The sequence below is a fragment of the Chrysochloris asiatica genome, unplaced genomic scaffold (assembly GCF_000296735.1).
Source record: "Chrysochloris asiatica unplaced genomic scaffold, ChrAsi1.0 scaffold00049, whole genome shotgun sequence".
Taxonomy (NCBI): Eukaryota; Metazoa; Chordata; class Mammalia; order Afrosoricida; family Chrysochloridae; genus Chrysochloris; species Chrysochloris asiatica.
In genome coordinates, this window is record NW_006408567.1 from 8198767 (window position 1) to 8210457 (window position 11691).

Below are 11691 nucleotides of genomic sequence, written 5' to 3' on the forward strand. Positions count from 1 at the left end.
GGTAAGGGTTAAATAGGAATGGTCAGAACCCCCGAATCTGCCGTGAACGCAAGAGTAAAGGAGCACAGAGCGAGAGGCCACAGATAACCCCAAGTTTTATTATTTTACTGCCAAGGAGGATCTTATGATGTCTGAGAAAAGTGCTCTGGAGGAGCTACGTAAGATAGATTCCTTGTTTGTTTTTTCCCTTATAAGGGCAATGGTTTAGTTTCTTGTGGCTGTTGTAACAAATGACTACAAACTTGGTGGCGTCAGACAACAGAAATTCAGTTTATCACAGTTCTGAAAGCCAAGAGTTTCAGAAATCTGAAACCAAAGGACCAGAAGGACCGCGTTTGCTCCTGGAGCCACTGGGAAGGAATTTTTCCTGGCTTCTTTGGTTTTGATGGCTTCGGTCATTGCTTGACCACATCACTCCAGCTCTGCCTCTTCACCTGTCCTCCCCTGAGTGGCTGTCTGCCTTCCCTCTGCCTATTTTGCATGTATGGTTGCATATAGGACCCATGTGGATTAAAAAAACAATGAAACCAAAATATTTGACATTGAGTCAATTCCGACTCATGGAGTCCCTCTAGGATAAAGTAGAACTGCCCGCATAGAGTTTCCAAGGCTGTAAATCTTTTCAGAAGCCTACTGCTTCCCTCACTATTCATAATCTAGGATATCTCATCTCAAGATCTTTAATTTAATAACATCTGCAAAGACCCTTCTGCAAATAAGGTCACATTTCTGTTCCGGGGGTTAGGATGTGATGTGTTGTATGGCCATAGGTGGCTATACAATTGAAGAGCTAAATAAATTATCCTGGTGTGGTACTATAGAAGCAGCACTGGAGTGTGAACCATAACGTTGGTGGTTCAAACCCACTAGCTGCTCCTTGGACACATGGTACAGGGTCGCTATGAGTCAGAGCTTACAGGACAGTACTTAGCAGCAACAACAACAGTGTAATTGTGTGTTATTAAAAGGAGGAGATCATATTACCACTGGGCTTTTAGACACTTGTTTATTCTTTGTACCTTAAGAATTTCATTGCCAAAGGGTATAATTAAATTTTTTTTAAAAAGCAACAGTCAAGCAGAGGCAATAGCCTGATTGTACTTTTCAGTATTCTTCCCTCCTCCCATATACACGTATGCACAAAAATATGTATCTCTACCACATAACCTCCACCACCAGCTATCTGTCAGCTTGTCTGTCGTATTGTGGTAGCTTGTTTGTTGCTGTGATGCTGGAAGCTATGCTATCTGTATTTTAAATACCAGTAGGGTCATCCATGGGGGACAGGTTTCAGTGGATCTTCCAGAATAAAACACTAGGAAGGTATAGGTCTGGTGATTTATTTCTCTAAAGTGGCCAATAAAAAATTATGAACCATGACAGATGTCTGATGTCATGCTGGAAAATGAAACCATCATTGGAAAAACCAAAAACCAAACCTACGACTGTCTGTTCAGACTCATAATAACCCAGTAGGACAAAGTAGTAGAACCTTCCCATAGGGGTTCCAAGGCTGAAAATTTTTATAGAAGCAGACTACCACATTGTTCTTCCCACTGGCGGGGTTCAACCCACTGACCTTTTAGTTAGTTGCTGAATGCTTAGACCACTGTGCCCCCACGTTTGGAAGGCACTTAGAATACACAGTGACCATACCAAACATCACAAAGATGTTGCAGGACTGTGCAGTATTTCATTCTATCATACACGAGGTTGCCATGAGTTGGTGTTCACTGGATGGCAACTAACAACAGTTTACCAATGGAAAGAGTAAACATTCTGGGTCCAGCCTGGTGTCAGGGCCCGGTTGAAGGCAGAGAAAAGACTGAGAGGAAGACCAGTGATGCAGCATCTTTGGGAATTACCTCCCCCAGTTTTCTAGCCCTGTCCTAGCACTGATTCAGATGGGGCAGATTTGGCTGCTTCAGAAGGTGGAACCTGTGGGGTGGGACCAAACCTAGACAGGATGGTGATGAGGTCTCAAAGGGCTTCAGGAGGACTTGATATTCACAGCTCACTTCCCTAGAACCAAGCTTAACATTAAAACTTTGCTGAACCTTCCAGACGGCCATTCAAGTTTGCTTAAGTAAAACTTCCTGCTTTCTCTTAATAATGGAATATTTTGACTTTTTTAACCCTTATGTTATCCCCCCTTCTTTTCCCTTAAAAAAACCAACAAAATAAAGCAAAGCAAAAAAAACAAAAAGCCAAACCAGTTGCTATTAAGTTGGTTTTGACTCATAGTGGCCCATGAGAGTAGAATTGTGCTTCATATGGTTTTCAATGTCTGATGTTTTGGAAGTAGATTTCCAGACCTTTCCTCTAGGTGATTTCCAACTGCCAACTTTTTGGTCAGTTGTTGTTTGTTGCTGTTAAGTGCCATAGAGTCAGTTCCGACCCATAGCTGAGTATTGAACTGTTTGTACCACACGGGGACTTTTTTTCCATTCAATATACTTACCTTCATAAGTATATTGAAGGTTTTTCTCCCAGTGCACAGCTGTCCCTGTGTGTTTTCCTAGAGTTCTTGTTGACAGTCAAGCCAGTGACCTTTGTCTGCAGTGTGTGATAATAGCCATGTTCTTTGTTTCTCCTTAGGTGGCTATAAAAGTCATAGATAAGAAGAGAGCCAAAAAGGACACCTATGTCACCAAAAACCTGAGACGCGAGGGGCAGATTCAGCAGATGATCCGCCATCCCAACATTACCCAGCTCCTCGATATCTTAGAAACTGAAAACAGCTACTACCTGGTCATGGAGCTTTGTCCTGGTGGCAATCTGATGCATAAGATCTATGAGAAGAAACGGCTGGAGGAGTCTGAAGCCCGCAGATATATCCGGCAGCTCATCTCTGCCGTAGAGCATCTGCACCGGGCTGGGGTTGTCCACAGGTAAGGGCCACGCCGTGCCACTGACCCCTGACTCTGTACTAAGTAAATAGTGCTGATTTTCAACATATTCTGAGCAAATCTACGTTTTTGTCTTGTTGAGTTATTTTGTGTTGTTGAGTTATTTTGTGGGTTGATGTGGTCCAGTGCTTATCCTACAGCGACACACCAGGGGTCACTTCACTTTACCAAGCATGATGACGTCTTTCTCCAGGGACTGGTTCCTCCTGACAATATGACCAAATTCTGAGAAATGGCGTCTGGCCAGTCTGATTCTAAGGAGCATTCTGGCTATACTTCTCCTAGGACAGATTTGTTTGTTCTTCTGGCAGTCCATGGTACTTTCAATATTCTTCTCCAACAACATAACTCAAATGCATCAATTCCTCTATATCTTCCTTATTCAATGTCAAACTTTCCCATGCATATGAAGCTAAAAGAAGGGTCAGGGGCACCTTAGTCCTCAAATTAACATCTTTGCTCTTGAACACTTCAAAGAGGTCTTGGGAGGCAAATTTGCCTAAAGCAGTATGTCGTTTGATTTCTTGCCTGCTGCTTCCATGAGGGTTGATGGAAGATCCAAGCAAAATGAAGTCTTTGACAACTTCAGTCTTTTCTCCATTTAACATGATGCTATTTGTTGGTCTAGTGGTGAGGATTTTTATTTTCTTTACATTGAGGGCAATCCATACTGAAGGCTGAGATCTTTGATCTATATCAATAAGTATTTAAGTCCTCTTTGCTTTCAGCAAGCAACGTTGTATCATCTGCATATTGCAGGTTGTTAATGAGTCTTCCTTCAATCCTGATTCTGTGTTCTTCTTCATATAACCCAATTTCTAGGATTATTTGCTCAGCATATAGACTGAATAAGTATGGTGAAAGGATACAACCTTCGTGCACACTTTTCCTGATTTAAACCACCCAGTGTCCCCTTGTTCTGCTTAAACGACTGCTTCTTGGTCTATATACAGGTTCCTCATGAGCACAATTAAATGTTCAGGAATACTCATTCTCTACAATGTTGTCCATAGCCTGTCATGATACACAGTTGAAAACCTTTGCATTATCAGTAAAGCACGGGTAAACATCTTTCTGGTATTCTCTGCATTCAGCCTAAATTAATCTGATGTCAGCAATGATAGCCCTCATTTTGCATCCTTGTCTGAATATGGCGTGAACCTCTGGCAATTCCCCGTCAATGTTGTGTTGCAGCCATTTTTAATTATCTACCGAAAAATTTTACTTGCATGTGTTACTAATGATATTGTTCAATGACTTCCACATTCTACTGGGTCACCTGTCTTTAGAATTGGCATATCTCTTCTAGACAGTTGGCCAGGTAGCTGTCTTCCAAATTTCTTGGCACTGATAAATGAGCGCCTCCAGTGTTACATCATTTTGTTGAAAGATTTTAATTTATATTCCATCAATTCCTGGAGCCTTGTTCTTTGCCAATGCCTTCAGCGCACCTTGGACTTCTTTTTTTAGTACCATTGGCTCTTGATCATATGTTTCCTCTTGAAATGCTGAACATCAACCATTTCTTTTTGGTACAGTAACTCTGTGTACTCCTTCTGTCTTTTTTTTTAAATAGGAGATTTAAAAAAAAAAATTTTTTTTAATTGTGAACTGAGTGATAGTTTACATGGGAGAACATAGGCTTTACACCATCATCATTTCATTGCGATGATTACAATCTTCTCCATGCATCATCATTCAACAGTATTTGCTTCCATTTCTTCTGTTTTTTTGTTTTTGTTTTTTGGGGGTGGTGAATGGGAGGATGCACACAAAAACACTCAAGAATATATAATAATTTAAACCACCAAAGGGCACATTCTGCAAGCCTTCCTCCTGGCCACCAGCACTCAGTCTCTCTCTTTCCATGAATCTAGAGTCCTCAGCTGTTCCCTCTCTCCATGTCTCCATCTCTACCTCAATCTCTGGTGTTGCTGTTTCTCTCGATAGGGTCCTGCATTCCGCTTGTGCTCTTCTCCCTTGATGGTCCTAGGGTCCTCTGTTTCTGGACTGTAAGATTAAGTACTCCCCCATTTTTGTTATGAATCTTTTACCTTTACAACTGTGACAGTCATAATTAGTCAGGATAACAATTACTTACTATTGAATCATAAGAATCTTATCCCCATCTCTTTTCACCAGAGCCGTCTAGACAAGATGAAAACTATTCAGTGGGGACTCTATATCTTCTCCGGCACATTCTTAAACTAAACTAACTCTTGAAAACTTGTAAGCCAGTCACTTTGTGCCTTTATCACCCCCTCATTTTAGGTAGCCAATGTGTAAATTGCCTGTTCCTATCTACCTTGTGTACAGAGGGTATAGCATTGATACTTCATATAAAGACTCTTTCCCTCTCAATTGGTATTTTGAGCTACTACATCCATAAGTATAGGTCAAGTTCATCAAATTGTAGCAATTTACACTTGTTTCCTGTATCAAAAATGTATTTTTTTTTAATCTCTAGTTGAGTTCTGCTTATCAAGCCATCAAGGCTAAGTCAAATGGGTGCTATCTGCAAGTTTAGGCATTCTTTTGCGTCTCCCCTCCCTTCATATCAGCTGAATGCTTGCTTCACTCTCAGCTCTAACCCTCCGTGGCTATGTCCTTGTCCATGGGCTCAGGAGTCTCCAGGTCTCACCATACTTCGGACCAATCAGTCCTTCCTCTTCTCTCTTTCATCTCTCACCCGTTCCATAGTCAGTGAGAGTCTATGGAACATGGGTGAACTCAGCCCATTTCTTTATTGCTGTCTCTCTCCCTCTTTCACTCACTAGTAGCAAGCTTACATGCCTGCTCATGTGTTCCCTTTGAGTTTCAGTCTTGGAGGGGGGTTTGTCCTGAAGGGACTTGATTGCTTGCCTTGATGGCTTCCCAGTGAACCTCCTTCTTTCTTCTCTTGATGTTTTTTGCATCATTCAGTATTTTCCTCATGTTGTTGTTAGGTGCTGTTTAGTTGGTTCCTACCCATAGCGACTTTATGTAACAAAACAAAACACTGCCTAGTCCTTTGTCATCCTTATAATTGCTGCTACATTTGAGCCTATTGTTACTGCCGCTGTGCCAATCCATCTCGTGGGGGTCTCCTTATTTTTCACTATCCCGTTACCAAGCATGATGTCTTTCTCCAGAGATTGGTCCCTCCTGATAATATGTCCAAAGTATGAGAGACGAAGTATGGCTGTCTTGACTGCTAAGGAGCACTATGGTTGTACTTTGTCCAACAAAGATTTGTTTGTTCTCTGGCAGTCCGTGTACGTGTGATATTCTTCGCTAACACCAGAAGTCAAATGCATGAATTATTCTACACTCTTCTTTATTTATTGTCCAATTTTCACATATATATGAGGTTATTGAAAATACTGTGGCTTGGGTGAGGCCACTTTAGTCATCAAGCTGACATCTTTGCTCTTGAACACTTTAAAGAGGTTGTGTGCAGCAGATTTGCCTAATGCAGTATGTCATTTGAATTGTTGGCAGCTCCTTTCATGAGTGTTCATCTAGATACAAGCAAAAGTCTTACACAACTTCAATCATTTCTCCATTTATCTTGATGTGATTTATTGATCCAATGGTGAAGATTTTTGTTTTCTTTACATTGAGATGCAACCCACACTGAAGGCTGTGATCTTTGATCTTAATCAGTAAATATTTTAAGTCCCCTTCAATTTCAGCAAGAAAGTTGGATCATCTGCATATCGCAGGATGTTTAGTAAATCTTCCTCCAATCCAGATGCCATGTTTTTCTTCAAGTTTCTTAGATTATTTATTCAGCATACAGTTTGAGTAAGAACAGTGAAAATTCTTTCAAGCTGACCCACACCTTCCTGATTTTAAACCATCCAATGTCCCCTTGTTCTGTTCTCCCAACTGCCTCTTGGTCTATGTACAGGTTCCTCATGAACACAATTCTGGAATACTCATTCTCCATAATTTTGTCTATAGCTTGTCATGACTCACACAGTCAAAAGCCTTTGCAAAGTCAGTAAAGCACAGGTAAACATCTCTATGGGGTCTTGGTTTGGCACTGTGGGTTAATGTGCTAGACTTCGAAGTCATTTGAACTGCAAGGTTGGCTCCTTGGAAACCCTATACGGGGTCGCTATGGGTCGGAACTAAGTCGATGACACTTAACAACAACAATAAACATCTCTATGGTATTGTTTCCTTTCAGCCCAGATCTACCTGATGTTAGTAATAATATCCCTCGTTCCACGTCCTTATCTGAATCTGGCTTGAACCTTTGGCAGCTTGTTGTCTATGTACGGCTGTAGCTGTTTTTGAATGTTCTTTACCAAAATTTTACTTGCTGTGATAATAATGAAATTTTCCAATCATTTTTACATTCCATTGAGTCACCTTTTTCGGAACGGGCACAAATATGGATCTCTTCCAATCAGTCGAGGGTCAGCTTTGCTGGAAATATGATTTTTGGTAGGTATTCTTTTTCTTGCAGAGTTGTGTCTGTCATTATGTTGCCTGCACAGTTTCTTCTGAGAAATCAGATCTGAGTGTTACTGGTTTTCCTTTATCGATAACTTTTCATTTTTCTAGAGCTGTTCTTAGAATTCTTACATTGTCTTTGATTTTGGAAAGTTTGATTATGATACGTCTTGGTGATTTTGTCTTGGGATCTATCCTGTTTGGAGTTCGTTCAGCTTCTTGTATGCTTATCTTCATGTCTTTCTTGATGTTAGAGACGTTTTCTTCCGACAATTCATCTACAATTTTCTCTGTGTTTTCTCTTTCTCTTCTGGAATTCCAGTCACCTGTTAAATTGTTCCTCTTCTTGGTGTCTAACATAACTCTAAGGCTTTCTTTGGATATTTTTATTCTATTTTCTCATTGCTCTTCTAGCATACTAGAGAGATTTCTCTTCAAGCTCACTAATTTGGCCCTCCATTGTTCTGCATCTGCTCCTTTGCCCTTTCAATAAATTTTCAATCGCTGAGATCTTAGTGCCAGTTTTCTGGATTTTTAATTACAGGTTTTGCATTTTTCAAATTTTGCATTTATTTTTTCTGCTCTTAGAGTATTTTCCTGAGTTCTTATCAAGTTTAATTGTGTTCATCTTGCTTTCCTCAATCTTTCTACCAGTCATTTGAAGGTACCTAATTATCATTCTTTTGAAATATTTTTCAGTTAGTTCTATTACCCTTTCTTCCTCAGAAATGTTTTCGGGCTCTGCGTCTTGGTCATTTGTTTGAACCATTCTGTCTTGTTTCTTCGTGTGAGCTAAAATTGTCTGTTGTCTCCAGGGCATTGTGAGATTGTCATATTTGTAAAAGCAATCAGTTCAGTTGTTGGATCCAGAAGGGAGAAATCTCTGAGTGGGGTGTCCTGAAATTCAAGGAGCTCACCAAGTGGTTGTGGAAAGGATGTCACAGAAGGGTTCCTGAACCTAGATGGAGTTCTTATTGACCTTGTTGTTTTGTATGTTCTCTCAATCTGGACTCTCCATGTGGAAGTAGTTTGTGGGGCCCTTGATGGAGCTGCTTTGAGTGACTGCTTGGATCACACAGGAAAGCTGGGGTCAGGGTGACTGGTTTAATGCTAGTTTGGTGACTGCGGATTTTGTAGGTCTGGAGCCAAGCCCATGTGAATCCATGCTCCAAAGTGGCACACCAAAGTGGCACAGCTGGCCTCCATCTAACGGTTGCATGGATCCCAATCATGTGGCTCTGAAATCCCAGAGAGCAGGGTAGAGGTGGAGGAGGGTGGGAGCTGGCCACACTCTGGTCACCAGCGTTGTTGTTGTTGTTAAGTGCCGTCGAGTTGATTCTGACCCATAGCAACCCTGTATAGGGTTTCCAAGGAGCAGCTGGTGAGCTTGAACCAGTTTAGTTTGGGGAAAACGAAGAAATTGCACCTTTTCCATTGCCTGCATGAATCTGCTTTGCCTGGCCTCTCTCTACTGCCAAATTTGCTCACAAGATGGTTGAGCTGCATCTGGCCAGCCATTTACTAGTCAGTCTTCCTCTCTTGCCATTTGTGCTTGACCTGTCCTTCCAGAAAGTACTCCATCAACCTTTGTAATCTTACTTCTGAAGTTCAGTGTTCCAGAATTTTCATCTGTGTGTTTTATTTTGTCTCTGGCATCTTTGTTGTAGAGAGTCTGTGTAGTGTGTCTGCCTAGTCCGCCTCTTGCTTGAAGTCCTCCTTAGTTCTTTCAGATTGAGAAATTTTGCCCAAGTTGTTAGGTGCCGCTGAGTCGTTTCCGACCATAGTGACGAAACACTGCCCAGTCCTGCACCAGCCTCACAATTGCTGCTACACTGGAGCCCATTGTTGCTGCCACTGTGCCTACCCATCTTGTTGGGGTCTCCATCTTATTTACGGTCCTTCCAGTTTACCAAACATGATGTCCTTCTCCAGGAACTGGTCCCTTCTGATAACATGTTCAAAGTTTGAGTGACAAAGTCTGGCTATCTTGAATTCTAAGGAGCATTATGGTCTACTTCTTCCAGCATAGATTTGTTTGTTCTTCTGGTAGTCTATGGTACCTTTAATATTCTTCTCCAACACCATAACGCATGGAGTCCCGGGTTGGCGCTGCGGGTTTATGCTCTGGACTGCAATGTTGGTTTGTCTCAAGGTCGGCGGTTCAAGCTCACCAACTGCTCCTTGGAAACTCTGTACAGGGTTGCTATGAATCAGAATCGACTTGACATCACTTTGCAACAACACCACCATAACTCATAGAACCCTTCAATATTTCAAGTCAAGGCTCGAATTTTTTCTTCAGTTCTTTCAGCTTGAGAAATGCTGGACATGTTCTACCCTGGTAGGAACAGGCAAAACTTATTCTGGGATGTGATGCATGCATAACTCTGGTGCAGCTCCTCCCAGGAGTTGGTGTTCTCCTCTGCCCACAAGGAAAGTTCATCCTTAAAGATGGGTAAACCAATTTGTTTGTACAAGGAAATAAAATACAGAAATCTTATGGGTGGTCTATTTATAGTAAACAAACTGTAAAATGGGTAAGGTCTTGTAATTAATGCTTTCACCTTTTAAGAGGCCCCCTCGGCTCCCTGTCTCAGAGGGAGTTGGAGAGGTAATGTAGCAAATGTTGGGGGTCGGGCCACATGAGGAAGACTTCAGCTGGACCCATAGCTGCTCAGGGTCTCCTCTGGGGAATATGGAGTTATGGTTCTTAGAAATTATCCATTGCTGAGAATCCACTCAATGGGCATTGACGGAGTGCCTACTGTGTATGTCCCAGTACCTGGACCAGTGCTGGGGATACGGTAGAGATCCAAAGAAAGCCCCTTTCCTAATAACTCTTTCAAAGAGGCCCCCAAGATCTCCTGCCTTACTTCTGTCTTCCCAATTTGGCTAGTTTGTCTCTGTGCCTAATTTACTCTTTTTATAAAAGCAAAAGCACTGTCAGATCACTCTGTAAGCAAGGTAAGTATGAGCTTACTTTTGTTTATGTACTCATCTGTAGTGAACAATTTCATAGTTTTTCACCACATCAAAGATTCTGTTTCTAGGTATGGCTGGCATCTGTCTCTCTCCCCAAACCACAGCACCTTTAAAGACTCAAAGACTCTTTAAATTTAAAATCCCTGATAGGGATGGAGTACCCAGTAAACAAGGTAAGCACATGCTTGCTTGTGCTTACTTATTAATCTGTAGTGAACAATTTCACATAGGTTTCATCGTATCTTTGATTTTTCATATCGTGGAAAACATGTGAAACTATGTGCTATAAATTAGTAAGTAAGCACAAGTAACTCCCTACTTGTTTATTTGGTAATCTGCCTCTGCTATAAAGTATTATGTTTAAGACACACTCTATACTGATATCCTGGTGTGACACTGTGGTTTGGTGGTTCAAACTCACCATTCACTCCTCAGAAACCCCATGCAGGGTCACTATGAGTCAGAACTGACTCAAAAGCACTTAACAACAGCAGCAACAACAATACTGATATGGGGAGTTCTTGTGTGGTGCTGTAGGATAAGCACTAGACTGCTAACCACAAGGCTGGCATCTCAAACCCACCAGCTGCTGCTTAGAAACCCTATACATGAGTCAGAACTGACTCGATGGCACTTAACAATGATGGTATTGATATGGATTCCTGGTTGGTGCTGTAGGATAAGCACTGGATTACTAACTGCAAGGTTGGCAGTTGAAACCCATCAGCCATGCCTCAGAAATCCTATATAGTGTTCCTATGAGTGTGGGCCTATTCTACGGCAGTCAACAGCAACAGTACTGATACGGACTTACTAACAAAGGAAACAGAATTCCCAAATATACAAATAACATCTACAGTTATTTGTGGTTTGGTGCCTTCAAGTTGGCTCCTATATGTAATAAGGACAAGAGGCCTGGACCTTCTCTGTGCACACAATAAAAAAACAAAAGGGCAGCCATTTTATATAAGTTCATTTCCTTGGGGGGGGGGGGGCTCTTCCTCTTTTTCCTGACCTTCCTTGGCTTTGTAGAATAAGTACTAGATTGCAAACTACAAGCTCAGTGGTTTGAGCGCACCAGCTACTCCATGAGCAAAAGATGAGGCTTTCTGTTCCTGCAAAGATATACAGCCTTGGAAACCCTGACAGAGTCGCTATGTGTTGGAAGTGATTCGATGGCACTTAATAACAACTACTTTATGAAACATGTCCTTTTCCAGGGTCTAGTCCCTCCTGATTAAGGAGCTCTGGTAGCGTAGGGGTTACAAATCGGGCTGCTAACTGCAAGGTCAGCAGTTCGAAACTACCAGCTGTTCCGCAGGAGAAAGATGAGGCTTTCTGCTCCCGTAAAGATTTA

At 41.7% G+C, this 11691-nt stretch overlaps 1 protein-coding gene across 1 annotated transcript in view; it reads left to right on the top strand.

The window, feature by feature from the left end:
* LOC102831598 (hormonally up-regulated neu tumor-associated kinase-like) overlaps positions 1 to 11691 on the top strand; it is a 197372-nt gene that overhangs the window by 82806 nt on the left and 102875 nt on the right. Inside the window, exon 6 of the mRNA XM_006862597.1 lies at positions 2599 to 2891. Coding sequence (XP_006862659.1) covers positions 2599 to 2891 — 293 coding nt within the window. The remainder of the gene's footprint in view (positions 1 to 2598; positions 2892 to 11691) is intronic.